At 43.5% G+C, this 21,336-nt stretch overlaps 1 protein-coding gene across 5 annotated transcripts in view; it reads right to left on the bottom strand.

Moving 5' to 3' along the window:
- The window catches only part of TEAD1 (TEA domain transcription factor 1), a 157,342-nt gene that overhangs the window by 22,214 nt on the left and 113,792 nt on the right, over nucleotides 1–21,336 (bottom strand). The window contains exons 4-10 of one of the 5 annotated variants that reach the window (XM_027651160.1): nucleotides 21,120–21,182; nucleotides 20,969–21,031; nucleotides 12,813–12,824; nucleotides 11,483–11,617; nucleotides 11,241–11,287; nucleotides 10,333–10,394; nucleotides 8,301–8,425 (exon numbers count right to left, since the gene is read on the bottom strand). In XM_027651160.1, coding sequence (XP_027506961.1) covers nucleotides 8,301–8,425; nucleotides 10,333–10,394; nucleotides 11,241–11,287; nucleotides 11,483–11,617; nucleotides 12,813–12,824; nucleotides 20,969–21,031; nucleotides 21,120–21,182 — 507 coding nt within the window. The remainder of the gene's footprint in view (nucleotides 1–8,300; nucleotides 8,426–10,332; nucleotides 10,395–11,240; nucleotides 11,288–11,482; nucleotides 11,618–12,812; nucleotides 12,825–20,968; nucleotides 21,032–21,119; nucleotides 21,183–21,336) is intronic. The other 4 variants (XM_027651157.1, XM_027651158.1, XM_027651159.1 and 1 more) reach the window with 4 other exon arrangements.

Genomic DNA, 21,336 nt, shown 5'->3' on the forward strand with positions numbered 1-21,336 from the left:
CCTGTATTTTCTGAGGAGAAAAACTACACAAAAACACAAAGAACATTTTCAGTTCTCTCTTCCATGTCTGCATTACACGACATGCCCTGGAGATGGCTGCCTCTTACTGAGCTCCTTTCCTTAAAAAAATTCCAACTATCCAAAGAATGCAGTAAAGCCATGAAATATGACTGTTGTCAAATAATACCACGAGAAAAATTATAATCCACTTAGGAATTTAAAAGAACCAAGACAAATTGCCAATGGCAGGGGATGCAAGAATTTAAGCTGGTGCAGAACAAAGGCAAACCACCTACATCTCTTTTATCAGCCAGCATATATATTCATAACAGCTCCTCACCAATCTTGCAGTTACAGTCTAAAGCAACAGCTTTTTTGGTCCACGAAAAGCAGGCTTGCAAATTGTTACAGATCTCTCTGCTGCGTCCCTGTGCTTCCCCACACCTGTGGAACTAACACCAAGGCTTGACAAGCCTGTATAGGACCAAGATTTTTATTAAATGGTGGTGGCCAAGATGCAGACAGCAGTGAAGCCAACCCTCACATGTTCCTGGGGCAGGAGAGCTGCTGCTCCTGTCCAGTGGGGCTGCACAACCACACAGGAGAGCACACAGGGGGTGATGGCTCCCTGCTGAGGCTGGGTGATGTGGATGCAGGGAGGTGGCCCAAGAGAGACCAGCTGTTTCTGAGGGGATGACCTTGCTCATGGACACAGCATCTGACTGCAAGGGTGCTGCACCCAGAACCACAGCCATGATTTAACCCTCCCAAATCTCACTTCTCACACCTGGGAGTCATCCCCACAGGGGTGTGAGCTCCCCTGCAAACTCCCCTTTCCCGGCAGTGGGACTGAGCTGGTGGGATGTTCGACCTTGTGCACCCATGGGATGAAGGAGCAGGACGAGGAGGCTGCAGCACCCCACCACCTTGTCTGCTCTGCACAGCTTCATAACACCACCCTGTCAGCTGGGCTGCTTCATGGGATCAGCGGGTTCCTGCAAATTGCTAGCACAACAAGGCCATCTGTATCATTACTTGGAGCACAAAATCCCTGTGAGAAAATACCACTGAATGGATCATAGTCTTCTGTGCCCAAAGAAACTCCACTACCCAGAGAAGAAGTACATTAAGAAGGCTCTGCTGCAGGTCTTCTCTCCCCCTGACACAGAGGGACAGCCTCATGGTTCTCTTTGGACCGGACATATTCCCTACTGGAGGTCACAAGGATAAGCACTTAAGCCCAGAAGGACAGGTCAGTGGAAGGCAGGTGGAACAGCCTGAGCTCTTGCTGAAATGAGAGCAAACAGCACTGCCTGGCACTGTGCAGTGATTCTCTCTGTACCTCCACAGACTGGAATACATCTTTTAAAAATGTACCTCTGACTGTGCAGCAACTGTGCTTCTGGGGGGAAAAGGAGCCACGTGGCTGAAAACCAATCTGAAAACCAATCCCCAGCATATCAGCAGTCTGCATGCAGCTCTAACCTGCACCCTGCCCAGCCTCAGCTCAGCTGCCTCGCTGTATCTCGTAAATCTGACACTCTTTAATTTCCTGCTGATGTAAGAAAATCACTTGGTCTGCCAACAAGTTTTCTTATTTCTACCAAAACACTAGTAACTGAATATTTAATTCCTGTTGCTGTTATCCTCCAGTGAAGCAGATTGGGAGTTATAAACATGACATTTTAATGCTATAACTGGAGTCTGTACCAACTCCCGTTGTTAAGGTTTTTACCACTTTCATGTGAAATGTTAATTGAACTTTCTGAGCTAGTACGCCACAATACAACTGCATGGTCAACCTAGTCTTTCATGGACTTTCTCACATTCAGACTCCTGCTTAGATCTGAACAGGCATTGAGTCAGAAATGTGAAGTAAAAGGAGATCTTTGGCTACTTCGTGGCTGCAGAAATGGAGAGGTAGGTGACTGGGGAGGGGAGTTCCCAGCCCTGACACTTTAATGTTGCCCAGCACTTCCCAGCTACTGCCACAGGACTCCTGGCATGAAACTGGGACTTGCAGTCTGGGCAAGGTGCTCACACAATGTTTTCATCAGCTTTCTTGCAACAGTGAAGATGCATCCTTCAGTTCTGGCCTGTCTGGTTTGGGACCCTGTGGTCCCAGTTCCAGAAGTGCTGAGTGCTCAGACGGGAAAATTATGCCTGACTATAGGAAGCTCTCAATAACACTAAGTATTCTGCAAAATCAGGCTTGTGACAAATCAAAGGGGACCCTCAAAATCAGCATCCCATTCATTCTTTTGCACCTGAACTTCTTGGTTTGTCAATCGTGAGTAATAATGCTCCTTCATCTAGAAAGGCTGCACCAGCACATCTGTGAAATGCAAATGGAGGGAATTACTAATTCTGTTTGGAGGGGAGGTTAGACAGTGCACAGCCAGCAGGGCACGGGGCCACGCATTTCAACAACGGCAGAAAACAAACTACTGAATAGTTGCTTATCAAAGAAGGGCCATCTACATCTACACTGAATGCAGCAGGAACAAATAAACACGTGAGCACGTCATTATCTACTGCTTTGGAGAAGGCACACAGAGACATTTCCCAACTCCTGAGAGCCTGACTTTGCAGCCGGGTTGAGCAGGTTTTGGGGGCAGTGTAGGGGTGGGGGAGCTGCAGTGGGACGGGTAGGAAAGACGTGGGGCAGAGGCACAGCCAGATGCAAAACCCTTGGGGTTCAGCAGGGCGTGAGGAGCCACAGCCCACCACACTGCCCGTGCCAGCCCAACCCAGCAGCTCCTGCTCCTCCTCCCAACGGGAACAGCACCAAACCGTGCCGGGCCATGGGAGGCAGACACCTCCCCACTGTGATGACCCCCCTGATTTTATGGCTCTCCTGGGTTCATCACGGGAGCTGTGTGTGGGGGCTCTGCTCCAGCTGCCCCACAACTCGCTCTGTCCCTCCTCCCTGATGTCATGGCTCTGGGCAGTCCCAGTACCCTGTGTAACACCACTCTGGATACTTTGGGCACCGAGTTGGGATCCCACCGGGCTGGGCAGTGGTAGCATGGGGACTCACTGAGGGAGCCCCCATTGCTGCCACTGCTCCTCCTCAGCTATGTAAAAGCTGCACTTTTATTTTTGCTGGGAAATTTCCGGCAGCAGAGATGGGTTTTGAGAAAAGGGAGAGAGTGTGCAGGAAGGCAGCAGTGAGAGCACAGCCAGACCCCTGCAGCCTTTCCACCCGTGGGCCAAACAATAAATGGTGCTCAGTCTCCCTCCCCACTTAACTGCATTCTGACCCCAGGCCCCTCCCTGAAAAGTCCATGTCCTGGCCCTACAACTGGGCTAGGGAAGCTGGCCCAGGACTCCCATCACGTCTCCACGGGATCCTGGGGAAAGCTGCTGGATGGGAAGTCTGTTGGACCCCTTTAAAGTGATTTATTGGCACTTCTAACTATAGAAACTTGAAAATGAACATTTTACAGAGTATGACATTCACGTCCCAGGGCCAGCATGTAGCTCTTCAGCACTGCAAAATAAATGACCCTTATGCTCAGTAAAACTACATCTGATTTCAGATTGAAATGACCTCAAATCCCGAGTCTGTCTCTCCAAGACATTCATCTTAATGTGGGTTTGCTTTCTTGTCCTCTCACATCACAAAGATGCTAAACCAAGGACTTCCTTATGACTGAAATGCTGAACTGCTTTTTAAACTGTTTACAGGGAGTAGGGAAAGGATAAACAATGCTGGTAACAATGGATATTGTTCAAGGATGGAGGGCTTCTTTTGAAAAGATCTCATTTATTTTTCATCACTTAGGTGGTTTGATTAACTTTGGCGAATTTTACTGCATTTGGCTAATGATGGCAGGCTGTTTTTACGGCCCCTTGAGCAATTGCTTTCCCTTTCTGGTTCTCAGGCACAATCCTCCCTGGGCTCACAAAGTCCTTTTACAACAACAATAAAACATGAATTAAAACATAAAGAATATTTTATTTCTTCACCACTTTTTAAAACACATTTTGAAATTTGGACCTAACACGACCTGACAGTTTGGGTAGGCAGACTAATAACAAAAATGCCCATCAGACATGTTCTTTACAGCCCTATATAGATACTTATAAAGCTTTCTGAAGTGCTCACAACTGAAATTAATGTGACAGCAAGAGTGAGAAACCTCGAAAAGGAAGAGAAGAAAGGGCTTTTTTTTTTGATGGCTGGTAGTAGGACTTTTTTCTCCAACTGAAAATCAAGCTTGAATATATATATATATGTATATATAAAATAATTCTAATTATTCTCATTTCAGTGTTATAGTCTTCGAATTCTATATCTACTTGTGTACCAGTCAATTGCTTAGATCCTTTCTAATCAGCTAGCATGCTCAGTTTATATTTGTTAGGGAACAAATTACTTGGTTTAGGCAGGACCACAGAACCACTACAGTAAAAATGGAAAGCCCCCATTAAGAAAAACCTGTCTTGGAAGCAACAGATGGGCACATAAACTGCTTCATCTGTTGAGAATATACTTATATAGGGCAGGCAACAACTAAAGGTGACTGAAATGCTGATGATTGGACCTACAAGGGTGACTTCTATGCACCACTTAGGAATCGTACTCCAGCACAAAATGCCACAAAAGGAAAATACAGGTTGACATTTGTAAACTGAATCGATTTTCATGTAAAAGGAGGGGCAATTTTACCCATCCTTAACCGCAGTCACTATTCCAGTATTTCACAACTCTGCCATCTTATGTCTGCCAGACTGTCTTCTGCCATGCAGAGTTACAGTGAGGGTTGCTTATTGTTTCCTTTCTATAATTTTTTTTTCTTTTATAAATGGAACAATTTTGTGGCTAGATAAGGGAAAAAAGTCAACAGCCCCCCCACAAGTGACAGGACTCTATGGAGCAGATTTTGGACTCAACAGAATGCCCACTCTAAACCAAAATAACTGCCTGACATTGAGGGGCTTTTGTACTTTTAATCACCAATTGTCATTGGAAGAACCCCAGATATGTTTAAGGTCCCACTCCTACAATGAATTCCTTGCGGGTGGACCTTTGTGCCTGTGCACAGCCCCACTGCAGTCTCTGGGAGTCACCACAGGCAGAGAAACCTAAATTTCTAATTGCTGTACAGGAATATAGACTGCAAGGGGCCTCCCAGGATCATCGAGTCCTAGCCCCAGGTGCCATGTCAAATAAGCTTTTTTCAATAAACTTTCAGGTTACATTTTAAGGTGGAATTGTTCTATTTGCCCCCACTACTACGACTTTGGGTTGGGGGAGAGAAGGGTCACCTTATTTTGACAAAATGTTGGAAGCACATTTGATCAAAATAATACTTTATGTCATTTTCTTCAAAAAGTCAGCAGTGTAATGAACATATGACTGGTGGTTTTTTTCCAGAAGATACAAGAGAACTCTTACATGGCTCTTGTGTAGCAGCATATACATATATTAATTTCTGAGGTCAGCAAAGGCACAAAGGAGATGCTGCAACTACAGCACATGCCTACACGACTTCATATGCACATTGTGCAAACACACATCTCACCTGCCTTGATTTCATTATTTAAAAAGTAATAAAGCATCTGCAATAAAATGTCTCACCAACACAAAAATGTGCAAAATCATAGACACTGCAAGGGCACTAAATGAGGCTGGGGGTTTGCTCTCACCTCCAAGGAACACTTTTAATGCTTGTTGGAAAAGTCTGTGCATTGGACATGGGTAAGGCAGGCAGAAGGCACAGAGCTATCCCTGCAAACAGTCATGCACCAGTGCCTCTGCCCAGTGCCCCTCCAGCAAATATCCTGCTGCCTTTGCCCTGGAAACTGGTCACACTGCCTTGGGGTTTTCTTCCAGGCCTTTGTTTAAGATCCAAATAATCAGATTTACTTCATTTGATCCAAATGACACTTCCCCTTCTCCTGACTCCCCTTTCCCAGGCAGTGACAGTGACACAGTGCCCATGAGGGCTCATCCCTTGGCTCCCCACGGCACCCGCCTGCACGGTCCAAGCTGTCCCCACACAGCCCTCACATAGTGCTGCCCCACTGCACTTGCAGCATGGGTGTTAAGAATGATCTAAACTGGGAATTGACTTTTCTTTGTGTCCAATTTTTGCAGTGTTACAGCACATGAGTAACTGTCTTTTTAAAAACAAGTCTGGGTAATTTGATGCTCTTGCTTGTCTTGTAAACCTCGCGCATAAACGCTCTGCATTTAAAAGGTGGGTTTCTCAGCAGTGTTCTTGCAAGCTGGGACAAGCTCCAGTGGGCCTCTGCACCCTCAGGAATTCCAAATAATGTTAGTTTACTCCAAAAAAAAAAAGGCTTTATGATATTTGTGGGGCCGTCCTGGGTAACCGTGTTTCTCTTCAGGCCTCCACTCTTTCCCTGCAGTGCCAGTGGATGCGTTGCATTCCCCAGAGCCTGCACCTGCCTGAGAAATGGGAGCCCCCTCATGTCCCCGGGCTGCCAGCCCACACACCGTGTGTGAGCCCAGCCAGCTCCAGGCCTTCCCACCCCGGCAGAGCGGGACACGCAGCACCTTCTCCCTTTTGGTCTGTCAGTCGTGTTGCAAATGCGTTCACATCACTCAGCTGGTTCCACGCCACAGACACCAGTGATGTGACGGGCCACGTGTGATCTGCTATGAGTGTGCTTGGTCTGAGGGGGAGTTTTCACAGGGAGAAAGACATAGAAGCTGCTCAGTTGCTGAACTCCTGTTTACTCTCTTTACATAAAGCTCTGAAGATACACAGGAGGCTCTAGATCATATAAGCCCACGGGTTTTGCATACAGTTTTGTGTTATAAAACCTATGGAAAAGGGATAATTAGGTGGTACACTGGCAAAACAGTAACTCAAACTGCACTGAAATGCCATTTCATTCACACAGGGCACAGCAAAGCTGAGCGTTACACGGTCACATCCTGTTTTCCCGGTAACCCTGAGGCACACACATACATCCTGGAGTGCAGCAGTCTGGATATGGTAGAGCCCATAAATCAGCAGGACATGTTACAGGGGTCAGCGAGCCAAGGACTCCGAAAGCTGCGTATTGATAAGGCTGATTGATGAGAAAACCTGGATGTTGTGTTTCTGCATCAGAAATATACACTTCTGTCTGGATGAACTCGGGGCTTGGGATGGAGAAGGCGTTCTGGATTAGTCTGGAGGAGACTAAGATGGAGCTTTAGCCCACCAGAGCCAGGATTGCCATGAGACCATGGGAGTCAGGGCCACGGGAAGGCAAAGGGATTCCAGGGAAACCATGCAATACCTCACAGTCAGGTAAGTGATAACTGTACGTGCTGCCAAACATTTCCTCCACCTCAAAGTTAATTCAACGGGGCAAAATGTGACATTTAGCAAACCAACACTGCCACACATTTAGTGTATGAATAGCTGAGATATGGTGTAGTTTCACTGGGATATTTCTCTGCCAGGAGCATTCCTCTGTTGTAAGGTTTCTGGGCTATGTCTCCAATCTCCATTATGCAGGGTAAACACTCCCTGGATAACACCCTTGGCCAGAGCCCATAAATGCTATGGTTTCCAGTGCTGAATTATAAAGAGAAAATGACAGCTTCTCTCTGCTCCAAGCTACTGTATTTTACCAGGAATCTGAACAAGCATGGCCTGTCTGTATCACACGTTCATGACAGTATTTGCTTTTCTGAAGTTATCTCAGCAAAAATTCTCAGGTTTGAGCTGAAAGAAGTTCTTTTGATTTATTTGTGATGCAGTAGAGACAGTGCTAGGCTACTAACAAATGTTCTTGGTAAATATATGATGATTAATATCAAGGTTCAAGCCCTACTGGAGTAAATGCAACATTACAGCCAACTTCATAAAACTACTCTTGCAGGTATAGTATGCAGACTAAAAATCAAAACAAAATGAAAAACTTTCTCAAAAAAAATTAAAAAAAAAAATCCAATATGCATACTTTCTATGCAAGTCCTTAGTTTTGTTTCTGTTGGGAAATAGATTAGGCTTTAACTTAGAGTTCAAGTACTGAATTCTTGCCAAGAACACCATGCAATTTGGTACACCTGCTAAACTAGGTCAGCAGAGAGACAAGCACCACAGCGAACCCTGCCTGCTTTCACAGAGGCCTCTCACTGCTGCAAACAGGGGAAAAAGAGGGCAAGAAAGGAAAATACAGTCCTGCAGTGAAAGGAATATTACACTGAGCAGCAGCAAATGCAGAAACACCGGGTGTATTCCATCAGACTTAACCCTGGAAAGCATCCTCACAGGGTGGGGAGCAAAGGAGCACAGCTGGAGATCAGTGGACATGAGGGCAACACTTACTGATTCAGGATCCCTCTGCTGTTCAAGGAAAGCCGAAAACTCCACCAGCCTGAGCTTGGTCGTACCAATTGATCGGCCCTGCCACGCAGGGACTGAGGGAGCTGGAGCTGATGTAGGCTCAAATCCTGAAAGAAAGGAACCATTTTCATGAAGAAGTTGACAGTTTCTCAGTTTATATTTTCTCAATTAAATATAAGTGGGAATTATGCGTGTAGCCTTTGGATATTTATATTAATTTTAGCAAATAATTAAATCAAAATGAGCTAAAATTGGAAAATCTCAGAACAACATGTAGAAATAGAGGTTCCAATCCAGCAAGCTAATAATGAAAAGATCTACTACTTTGTTTCCTTTGGGCTGTAACTTACCATAGAATTTTTGTTTAAATTATATACTAGATTATAGAGATTTACAGAGACTTCACCTAGACTTACAGCTGACAGACCCTTCCTTGGAAACTGGCATCAAGACTCACAGGAGATATTACTGCCTTGTGAGTCAAGAGGACTGGCCTCCATTTCTGGCTCCTAATGTGCCACACGTTACAAGTAAATCACCTCCCTTTTTGCCTATTTCTTCTGCCACTCTCAATTCCCCTCTCCTATTTGAAGTACAAGCTTTCCAAGGCAGGGACTGTCTCTTAGTATGTATTTGCACATTGGGTCTTGACTTCTTTTGGAGCTTTTAGGCAGCATTATATTACAGCTAATAATAAATAATTACTGTAGAGAGCTGAATCATACCCTAAAAAGAAAAAGAAGGTTTTAAAATTGATAATAAAGAGAGAATGGCATGATCTAGATAGAGAAGGGATGTTAACCAGCATCTCTAATTCACCTCAAGAGAAGGAATAAATGCTATCTTTTGGTCCTCATTGTAGAAAATTAGATGAGAAGGAAAGAAAACAGCAAAGGAAGAGGGAAAGGCAGCAGCTCAAAGGCAAAACTCATCTTGGGAGAGACAAGAGCACAGGGAAGGCAGGGGAGAGGGACCAAAGGTAAGAGAACAAAGATAATCCTGAACTAGGTTGAGAACCAAGGAGAGGCCACAGGTAGCATGTGTCCATATCCCATAATGAGAGTGTGGTACCTGACCCCAACCCTCAAATTTAGGCAGTGAAGGTGAGAGGCTTGTACAAAACAGGGAATTATGAATCGGACTAGTTAGACATGAACAGGATTCTAATGAAGCAAAAAACTCATGCACCAGTTTTGACTGATTTGGAAATACTAATAATCCTATTCTAAGAGAAAACATTGAAGAATACAAGAAGACCATACATTGCCTTAGAAAAGAATGTTATAAATTAGGAATATCAGGAAAAAGGACATAATCATGAATGCAGAAAGATAGCTTTAGTTTTAAGCATTAAATAGCAAGTTAGAAAATCATAAAAGATGGTGACATTTGGCAAGGGAGATGTAAAATGAGATATCATCTGCAAAGAAATAATGATCTTTCCTGAAATTAGACATGAAAACGACTTGGGAAAAGGAGTAGGGAAGTAGCCATGGGAAGGGCTTGATCGATTTGAGCAACAGAAGTCAGACTAAACATTAGGTACTTTTTAAAGTGGCACAAGGTAAAGCAGGACCTTCAGGAGGGCAAGAGTTATAAACAAGCAGATACATAGAGATGTTTTATACTTAAGGCTAAACATATATGACTTTGGAAGGGTTTTTAGGCTCAGTTTAAAATAAACTAAGGTGTATTTTTGTTAAATAGCTATTAAAAAAGAAACATGCATCCTATTACTAATTTTTTACAATAATTCCTACAACATGGAATGCTGACTGGCTATCACGTGTCACAACTCCTTGCACATGTATTAGTGCTTCCTACCTAAAAAAAACCAAACTCAATGATTTTCTCTAAGATATAATCAGACAATAGGACACTGGGATTGGTGTTTGGTTTGGCTAGAGGGAATGGAAGATCAGAAGTAGTGGCCCTGCCTGTGTCAGAAATTAATACATCACATTCAGTACAAAATTCAAGTATTTTTAAGGGAGAGGATAAATGGAAGGATTACCTGAAATGGGAGCTGTGACTGATGGCTGTATAGGATAGGCCTGCTGAACGAATGGCTTTACGCTGGAATAAAGAGTTACACAGAAATCATACACCATGCCATCCACAGTAAATTCCATTAGAGTCACACAGTGTAACAACATAAGTGGGTAATGACCTTTACCCACAAACATCTCTCTTCCTTGCATAGCATATTTAACAGACAGACAGCAAAGAGATAATAGAGAGGGGGTGGAATGAGGATTACACCTTAAAGCGAGGGGCTCATCTGCACCGAGTCACGCAGCAGGAAACCTGACCTGTCCTCCACAAGTGTCACAGCAGCCATGGATGGTGACTGCTTTGACTCCCAGTAAATCCAGAGGACACTGAACTACAGGGGCACAAACACTCCCAGGGACCTTAATGGAATGAGGTGAGGAGAAGCTGAAAAGTAAGGCTAGAAAACATTGCTCCAGAGACCATGTCAGGGCAGAAAAGGTAACACTGGCCAGAGGGGCCAAGGCCTCCTCCTCCATATGGTGCTGTTGCTACCACAGTGCTGAAACCCCACTAATGGGCCTCATGCAGGAAAATAGGTCCCCCTTGCCTCCAGCACTGCTGACATGTTTAAAAGTGAATGGAAGCATTTGTACTGGAAACTTATTCACAGACAAAAAACGCTACTAGCTGCTTCCCTGGCATTATCATTGCATCTCACGGTGCAACGGGAAAAAAAGGAGGGTGCCCATCTCACAATTTTCTGAATGTGAGTTCGCATCACTGTAAAGATTCTTTTTTTCCCTACAACTATCTTTACCTCCTTTTTGGAAAAAATTTGCAAGTTCTTGCTTCCCTGATATCTTCTGGCAAAGCGCACAAGCCAGCCTCGCACTGCATAAAGAAGCATATTCTAATTTTCAGACTTACTCTTGTGAGGATCCAGGCTGCCCCGTTTGAATCATGCCCGGCCAAAACTGAAAGAGGAAAAACAAACAAACAGACCCACAGTTGTTCTCTTTGATAGAAATATGTTTTGGATATTTTTGAACAAGCATGATTCCTTTTGCAAACATAAGTGAAAAGTATTAATCCATTCATTCCGCCTTAGTTTTCTACTGAACATTATTAGAGAACACAGGGATTTTTTTGGGACTCGGCTAACAACTTACCCCAGGTGCCCCAGGAAATGTAGGACGGGGAATTCCTGGCAGGCCCAGCTTGTTGTGAATAGCAGTAGCTGAGACTATCTGAGCTGATGACATTGCTGCCATGTGCTGGAGTGCTTTGTCCTTTGCTGTCTGATCCTTTAATATGACAATTACATGGAGTCTTAAAACATTTGGCACAACAAATGATGTTAAATAACTGCAGCTACAAGCACATAACTAAAAACTTAAAAAGCCACACAGAAAATGCAAAAATAGCAAACCATGCAGGAAAAAAAAAAATACAGCACGGAGGCTAACACTCAAACTACCTCAAGGCAAAACCTCCTCTCAGACATGCATGGTAGACCTGAATTCTCACAGTCTGCTCTGCCAACATACAGGAAGCTCTGGGAGAGCAAACTACTGCCCACTTGTTTATCTGGGCAAATTCTCCTGATTTTAAATCAGGCTCGACTAAACAGGGCGCGCTGCTAAGGCTCAGCTCTGCCTGCAGGACAGGGAGCACTGAGATTTGAGCTCTATCATTTTGATCTAAGAGAAGTTTGCCTTTCGTATTACACTGTAAAATGAGAGCACGGAACTGCGACTGACTCGCAAACAGTGACAGATTTTCCTTCATGCTCACAGGTATAGAGACATTTTGGATTCGGTTTTACGACAGCTAGTTTAAAATTTAGATCACAAACATGTAAGTTAACATTTTAAATTTTCAGTTGTGGTATTTTACTGATGTACAGTGTTCTCAAAGAAAACTATCAGCCATAAAATTCCTGCTGTCTTCAAGCACACAGGAACAAGTTTAGGAAAAGATGAGTTGTTATTTGTGTTAGAGCAGCGCTTGGAGTCCTAGTCACTGCCAGTCATGTATGATCACAGAATAGAAAGGGAAAGCCTCTTAATGCAACAGAGTTAACCAAGGGCATATCTTAGGTCAGGCAAAACAAGTAAACAACAGACTGTTACTATCTGATAAAGTGGGACTCCTCACTCAAAAGTACTGTATTAATAAGTACTAATATTTAGGTATGTGACTTAAAATGAAGGAACACAAGTAGTATTAAGCAAGTATTTTTGGTTTTTTTTTCTGGTTTTATTTTACAAGCAAAGTAGCAAGCATGCTGGCAAGAGATGCATGCTTTTATGTATGATATATGACTTTGCACATATGCTCCCTCTAAAGCTTGTATGTAGTAGTACTATAGGTGAGCAGTTTCTTCCTTTGAATAGCTCCTTTAGAAACAGCACAGGCTGAAAGTACAGGAAAAGCTAGCCAAAAATTCTGCCAAGCACAGCTAAGGTACATAATACTTGGTTTAGTCAAAATACTTACCATGCTTGTTACCTGGATACAACAACAAACAGTTTATTAAAATGCTTGTGTAGAATAGCAGATTCTTAGCAAAATATGAACAAAATAGTAAGAGACAAAGGAAGAGCAGTTTGCTCAATATTAAATATCAGCTTTAAACAAATGCATTATTTTCACCTAGGGACTGATTCATTAAAAGGGGGAAAAAAAAAAGGATTAAGGAAATAACAGCAAAAGGCTGGGGAGAAATAACCCACAGCTCCCTGTGAGAAAGCTGCGGGTGCTGAATGAGGGGGATTGTTGCTGAGTGTGTGTGTGAGGAGCCCCTGCGGGACACAGCCCGGGAGAGCAGCAGGTGGAGCAGGGCAGTGGCTGCTCCAACATCATTCCCCTCTGCACCTCAAAGGATGTGAGCCTGAAGGGCAGCCCTCGGCTGCCTGAGAAGCTCTGACACCCGCGGGCTCACCTGCACTGCCTCCTGCACCAGCACTGCACTCCCAGGCACTGCCTTCCGACCTGTCTGAGCCTTGGGATCCCCTCCCCACAGCTCAGGGCAGCTTGTCTCCTGTCACTGACATCCACCAGCATGTGGACAAAGCTCGGCCGTTTCTCCAGCTTGCAGCTTTCCCATATATAACCACAACCAACTCGCTGGTTAAGAGCTGGAAGTCAGACCTGGCTCTGTCAGCTACTGGCACTCGCCTCTGCCTGCCCCAGGGTGGGAGGATGTGCACGGGAGGTTTGTGCATGGCGTGTTTTACTGGCTGCCTTTGGATGTCTGCAGGTCACTGGGCTAAAAAAATGCTTTGGTGGGTGTCAAGAGGTGGCAGTGTCCTGAGATTCATGCAGCTCTCCAGACCCCTCTACCTTCTGGTACAGTAAGAAGGACCCTCCATCATGAAAACGAGATGTTCTTAAGCAATTTGGAGATCTAGCTCCACCAGACTTCCCTGTTGCATTTCTCCCCTTTTTTTGTAAGGGGAGCTGGCTTGGAAATGCCCAGCTATGTAAGTCTCACACACAGCCTGCTGAATCATAGCAAAACCAAATGTACAGGGGATTGATACCTTATGTGTGTCTCTGGGTCCTAGTAACTTCCAAAACTGCATGAGCCCTGCTTTTGTGACTATCTTGTTATTTTCCAGAAGTGCCCTACAGGGCACTACAGGCTCCTCTCCTGCACTGCCTCCTGCCCTGCCACCAGACATGCCAGTGCCACCACACAAAGGTGCAGCCCGTGCTTCTGCCAAATTCCCAGGCTCATGCTCTTCTGCTGCTAAAATGGCCTTACTATTGGATGGGCCTAAACTAAAGGAGCATTTGAAAGTAAAAGCTTTGTAAGGGATAGAAAAGTCCATTCCTGGGAGGTTTTTTCTTTCATGACGTGAAATGGGATGTGCCTTCCTTCTTGCCAGTTGCTGGTTTTCACCCTAGAATGTTCTGCATTTTGTGGTGGCCATTCATTTCATCCTCTTTTGACTGACTGCATTATTAGGAGGATGCAGAGAAAGAAAAAAACATCTGGAATGACAGCTCAGAAATACAGTCCTTGCAATTGGGCCAGTTTTGAGGAGTTTCAATAACTCCTACAAAGTTTCCCACTGGTGACAAATCTGCCAGGTCCATGGGACATGGACTCAGGCCAACAAACATCAACGGGAAGTTTCACCTTTTGTAGGTTTAGGAATCTCTGCACAGTTGGAAGATCAGTTTTTCTCAAAGTAACTGTAACTTCACGTTCGAACATGAAAGAAATCAAAGTCAGATATAAATACATAAGAGGTCCCAACTTCCCTTGGCAAAAGAGCACCTTCAGCTACATTTTGGAGAGCTGCAAGGGGATGGCCTATGCTTGTGTAACTGGGCAGGCTTCGTAGTCTTCAGAAACAAATGAGACAACCACATTTTAAAGCTGCTTATTTAGATTGCAATATTAGCTTGTCTGCCACTTAAAAACAAGTATATGTTGGGGTTTTTTACACTGTAATGGAGAGCACTTGTAACCAGGAGGGAATGAGTCTTTCTACCTATCACTGCACGGCGGCCGCTTCTGGGATGAAACTTGGTAACTGATTAATAACACACAATGGTATTACATCACAGTTTAGGCAGCAAGAGAAGTAATATATCCAATTAAAACGGCAGGGGTAATTTAAACAGGCAGATTACAGTAATTACCCAGGTTGGAATTTGGCCAGGACAAATGGGTTAACACCCCTACTCTAAACAGGAACGTTGTGAGATTTTTAATGGCTGCAAATAGTTAAGATTTTGATTTCCTACCTCGTCCAAGACAGAAAAGGTTTGGGTTTGCTCTCACTTGTGCTGCCGTGTAAAGCTGGAAGAAATTCTTTCAGGTTAATGAGGTTTAAACTGATGCAGTAAAATAGAAGTTTGGCCCAGTGTGCTGCAGTCCCGTGCTGAAGCTCAGCAGAGGCTTGGGGGGACAGTATCTCCTATTAAATCATTAAATACTGCTGAAGCTTAAGGTATTCCTTGGATAGGTCCCATCTGGCCCTGACCTGGTTTGACCCTACGTAATTTATGAGGTAGATGGGATTGCTGCTGCCCAGGAATGACACAGAAAGCAACAGGCTTCACACTCAGACTCCTGCCTTCCCTTCCCCTTATAAAAGTCTTCTCCTGTACTGTGCTAAATAATTAGTAATGAATGTTCCAAGGTGGATTTAGAGTATAATCAGTGGAAAACTGTTCTAGTCCCACTAAATCCCTAAAATATCATCTCTGTAATGGAGATCAAGGTCTGCCTCATGTTTTAGCCAACCGCTTCTGGCTGCAGTTGCTCACACTTTGTTTTTGAAAGATGTAAGCTCTAAGAATCTAACGCAAGGAGACTATAACTTTTAATGAATCAGGCCCTTAAGGTTTACTTTTCACTGATTAGTTTTGGAATGCAAAAAACATAGTTAAATTAGATAACAATAATTCCCCAGTATCATCCAATTATAAATCTTAATATCTATAAAAGCCCCACATGAAACAAGAGTTCTACATGACAAGCACAAAAGGATTTGTGCTCGACTTTCTTTTAATCCAACATAAACAGAAGAATAATTCAATCAATCAGTTCAAACAAGTTCTAGAGCAAAAAATAAAACCTGTTATCCTAGCATGATAAATGGGGCTTTGAATACCATGTTATCTACGACTTTGGGATAAAAAAAATCTAAGACAGTATGAGGAAAAGTAAGCACAATAGAACAGTATTAATTCAAGAAGCCCTAAAACCTGTACCCATATGTAAAATACAAAACTTTTCATGTAAAGAAAAAAAAAAAAAGACATAGGAGAAGAAACAACAATTTGCTCACAAAATGGATGTTACAGTAACACTAACATAAAATAGATTCCTAATAAGCAATTTTGCAGATGTTATTTCTGCTCAGATCTCGTATTGATTCAAATAACCTTTGCAATAATTAGCTGTAGCTCAAAAAAGATAAACAAATCATGACAATATACAATTGTTCTGGACAAAAGATAGAGAGCACTTCAGTGTTTCTAGCCCTGATCTCCAATTTGCTTATTATTAGAGAAGACAGGAGTAAATACAAAAGCTGGCTATTTCAGCCAGGCAATAGCTAATGCCAAGAAGAGAATGCGCATTCAAAGCTGTCCCAACTTGCTGCCTAATGAGTAGCAATTAATCCATCTTATTGTATTTCAAAATGCTGAAGACTCCATTCACATCAAAGGGAATTTTTCAAGGCTTTTATCATTGTTCATTTAAAAAGTATAGAGCTATCTTTAGCATTTTATAATTGACAACAATATTTTCTTTTTATCCCTCAATGCAGAATGTAGAATAATGGATTTTTAAACATGTAATACATGTGAACTGTAGGCATTTTAATGTTTCTTTTTGTTTCTGTCTAATTAATCTTGCACTATGAAAAAAAATATCTGATATGAAAGCCTAAGATAGATGTATATCCTGCTGTGAACACCTTTACTCTCTGTTTATGTACAACTTCCAATCCGTCCTTTCTCCTGAATGGGCAGAGATGACTTTGGCTCCCTGTCAGTGCAAAAGTGGGAAATGCTGCAACCTAACAATATGGACTCGTGTATTTGACAGGGAAATACAGTATTAGAGTGTAAAAATTCTGCTTTGCCTCCTCCAGTCTCTGTGTGAGAGGAAATGCCATGAAGAGGAGCCGCCTTTCAGATCTGCCTCCAAGGACAACTTTATCTCAGCCTCTCTTCCCGTTTTCATGAGATTAAATTTCTCTTAACTTCAGGAAGATTTTAATAACCTCAGTAAATTAAGATTAAAATCTCTAAAATAAGAGTATTTTCCAGCTGTAAAAAGAATTAAAATATATGACATCCCTGGAAGGGCTGAGGCGACATTCTTTTCTGGTGGTCTTGAAACGCAGCAATAGCATTAATGGGCACAACTTTGCTCTCTTGCAGGATAAGGATCCATCCATCCACAGCAACTGCAGGCACTTCTCATCAAAGACAAGGGACTCTGCTGGACCAAGCAGACTTTATGGCAAGCAGGTGAGATTTCAACCTGTTAGATGAGTTTCAGCAAGAGTCTGTCCAAAGCCATGGGTGCGGATAGCTCCGAAATGCTTCCGTCCATTTGGATTTTTGCAGAAGATAAACACACAAGAAGAGTTGTCCAAATCCTCTTCTTGCCATGAGCAGGTTTCAGACCAAGGCAAGACAGTAAGATCTCTTGGTATAAAATAAACTCAGCTGGCACCTGGGGAATGAGGTTATTTTTATTTACCCTTCATCAAGCTAAGAGGCCAGGAACAATGGGACTAAGAGGCCCAGGTCAGTGGGACAGATCAGATGGTCCACATCTTAAAAGAAAATTCACATCAGATGCATGTGAGGGTTCTTTTAAGTAGTAACTACTTCCCTGGATGACACTGATCACAGATTTTACAGAGTAATTGCAAGTGCCAGCTCATTGTTAAAAGGGTGAGTTGGCCTGGGTAGGAAGCACAGACACATAGAGTGGTTTGGGTTGGAAGGGACCTTAAAGATCATCTAGTTCTAACCCCTATGCTGTGGGCTGGGACCAGGTCCACTAGACCAGGTTGCTCAGAGCCCCATTCAGCCCGGCCTTGAACATCTCCAGGGATGGGGCAGCCACAGCTTCTCTGGGCAATCTGTTCCAGTGCCTCACCACCCTCACAGGGAAGAATTTTTTCCTAATATCTAATCTAAACCTGCTCTCAATTTGAATCCATTCCCCTTGTCCTGTACATGCTCATGTAAAAAGTCACTCGTGTAAAAAGGAGCACTTTCTGTCTTCTTCTTGGTCGCTCCTTCACCAGGAAATGTGGGCAGCATCTGCTGCATGAGAGCAAGAGCCCATTATCTTCCTGCAAAGGTTGATGGGGCAGCCCAGGCTGCTGCCAAGATGGTCCTTGTTGAAACAGTCGTCACTTACAGGTGCTGCAAGGTGTTCGTTCACCTTGTCTTCCTTTTGGTTCAGTGATGTCCTTCTCAGGCAGTTTTCAAAGTCCTCTGACACCTGCTCTATGTGAAACTGCTTTAGCAGGAGGGGTTGGACTAAATGATCTCCAGAGGCTCTTTCTGATCCCAGCCAGTCCACGATTCTGTGTGACTCTGTGTGACACTAAACCATGCAGGTGGTTCAATACAGGAACAATGTGAGAAACAGGAGGTACCACTAACAAAATATCTGGAGGAGCAAGGTTCCACCTCAGGTTTAAAACCAGCAGCTTCTACTCACTTGCAGGGAGTAACTAGAGCTCCCCAGCAGGAAGAGCGAGAGCTCTCTTCTTCATAAGGCAGCTCCCTTATGGCACCTTCTTACATTCAACTTTCATCTCTTCCATGTGGGGAGGAAAAGCTCTGTAGGAGGCTGCCCCTTCTCCAGAAGGGATCTGTGCAAGTGTCATGCCATGGCTCCTTCTTCACTGGGACCAAGAATGGCAAGGTAAAGCTGAGGGAGGTGTGGAGAGCCTGGCTCCTTCACCCTTCCTTAGCACCCCTCAGGCTTGGGGCTCTGGAGGAGTAACCAGGGCTGTGTCAGGGTTCCTGAGGGAGCTAATCCTGGGAGCAGGGGTAGGACAAGCAGCCTGGACCCATCAGCCAGCAAGACCTGCTGGGGAAGGGCTGGGTTAGCTTTTGCCATCACTGATGCAGGAGGACAGCAAGGCCAGGGGCCAGCAAACCTCTGTCACCGGTGTGCACTCTGCCCCCACCATGGTGTCGCAGAGAGTTGAAGCAAATGTCCCTGCAGAGTGTTGGGGCATGGAGGCAGGGAATCTTCCTGAAGCCATCAATTCCTAGCAGTAAAATGGCAGCTCCCCCACTTTCTACTCAACACTGGGGGAGCTGCAGCCCATGGACAGGTGAGAAAGGGCAGCAAGGTCTGAAGCCCTTACAAAATATTTTGTTGTCCAAACAGATCTTTCCTTCTTCAGGCGACTCCTTAAAACGAAAATTCCCTCCAGATCTCTATTTACTGCAAATGTCATCTAAGATAGGGGTCTCAAATATTCTTAGGGTTTGGCTAATTCTTTCTTCTTTGGAAAGCTTCAATAAAAATTAGACAGCAGGTGCAGTACTTAAAAATGTTTTTTGCTTTATAAGTGTCTTCATATTTTAAGTTATTTTGGTCGTTCAGAAAGGGAAATATTTTAGAGCAGTAAATCCAATATTTGTGTTCGGCTCCTAGGCCTGTATTTGGCACCTAAGTGGGCTTCCTGATTTTTGCAGCCCTGAGCTCTCACCAATCCTCTAAAACTCCAAGAGCTGCTGGTGCTTGGCACCTCTGAAAGCAAGGCCACCTATTTAACGTACTTAATTTTAGGCATCAAGGCTTGACAATTTGAGGCTTAAAATGCTACATATCTCTGCATTATTGCACCCTCGGTTAAAAAGCAGTACGTTTAAGTTGTCTTAGTTTGTTCTTTACGAACCCCAACTGCTCAGCCAGTGCAGCTAAAAAGCCAGCCACCAACAGCCAGACAAGCTTGCCAGCATGCTGCCCACTGCGGACGAAAAACCCAGTGCTTCTGTCAAGGAGGCCTGTTACAAAGCCAGGCTGTTATTTACACGCTGCAGTTCAAGGATGGGGGTAAGCATCTGCAGTGCTCACCGCTCAGTGTTGTGAAATTACTTTCTGAAACATTTTTGCTTTTCAGCTAGAACAAAAACGTGATTTGTTCTCATCCGGGTGAAGGAGGGGAAAAAAAAAAAAGGAAAAAAAAAGAAGGGAAGTAAAAGATTTACAAGTTCCTTCGCTCCTTCGCTTCTTATTAAAAAAAAAGAAAAAAATCAACGGCAAAAACTGTAAAACTCCCTCTTCCACTTTTAAACAGTGTGAAAACAAAACAGGTCTCAAAGATCTCTGTTGGAAAACTTGAAAAAACAAGCAATCCAAGAAACCCCTATTAAGCATTTCCAAGAGTTTCTTTTTAGCCTTAGAATATATTTTATTGAAAGCATGGGAAATAGGGACATGTACAATTCATCATGTCAGAGTAAGCAAACATACTTAATATTCCCTGAACAGGGCTCTGACTGAGGCTCTCCAAAGACTAAATGTCAATAATTTACTTCAAAAACATTATATTTCAGGGAATCTTGTAAATAGTGGGTAACTTGAGGTGATACTAGATTGTACTCTAGAAACACCATACAGTTAGAGCAATCTAGATAAGCTGTGCTCTCTGGCACTTGGAATAAATGATCTGCTTTAAGAATTCTTGATAGCATTTCAGAAGTACAAAAAACATTTGGGAATGCAAAACAACAACCTCAATTACCCCTCTGAAAAAAGAAAAAAAAAAAACCACACAAAAAAAAGAGAAAAAGCATCTACACAACTGCGTAAAACCCCTGTGTATTTAAATACACTCCTAACCACTCAGCTGTTAAAAAGTGAAATAAAAAATGGACTAACGGGTTAAAAAATCAGGTTTAGGTGCTGAGCTGTTACGAAAGAGTAGTTCACTTTGCATTTGGACAGTGTTAAAACAACGTTTTTAATGTGGATGCTAGTGCAGAAACCGGAGATTAAACACAAAGAGACGCAGACAGCTCCCACATGCAGGAAAAGGAGGTTACAGGCACAGCAGCCCCAGCGCTCGCCCATCACCGCGGGGAGGAGGAAGGGACAGGCATAGCAACCACAAGCCCAAAAGCAGAAAAGCGCATACCTTCAGCTTGGAATGAAAATCACGAGATTTCCTTCTGGCAAGAACCTGAATGTGACTAGACACCTGCAGGGTAGGGGAAGGGAGGAAACAAAGGAAAAGCCTGTAACCATGGAGATGAAAAGCCCCCTACAACTGGGCAAGCCAAACGTACCTTAATGGCGGCTTGAATTTCTCGAACTTTCTTTCTTGCTAAGACCTGTATGTGACTAGACACCTACATTGTTCAGGTTTATAGGGGGGGAAAAAAAAAAAACAACAAACAAAAGAAAAACAAAAAGCAAATCAAATTTTAAATGTCTATTTTTTATCTTAAAAAAAAAAAAAAGAAACTTTTCTGAGGGGAGGAAGTTATTTGCATCTTCAGTAAG

This window comes from Corapipo altera, unplaced genomic scaffold (genome assembly GCF_003945725.1).
Source record: "Corapipo altera isolate COAL_440 unplaced genomic scaffold, ASM394572v1 78, whole genome shotgun sequence".
NCBI lineage: Eukaryota > Metazoa > Chordata > Aves > Passeriformes > Pipridae > Corapipo > Corapipo altera.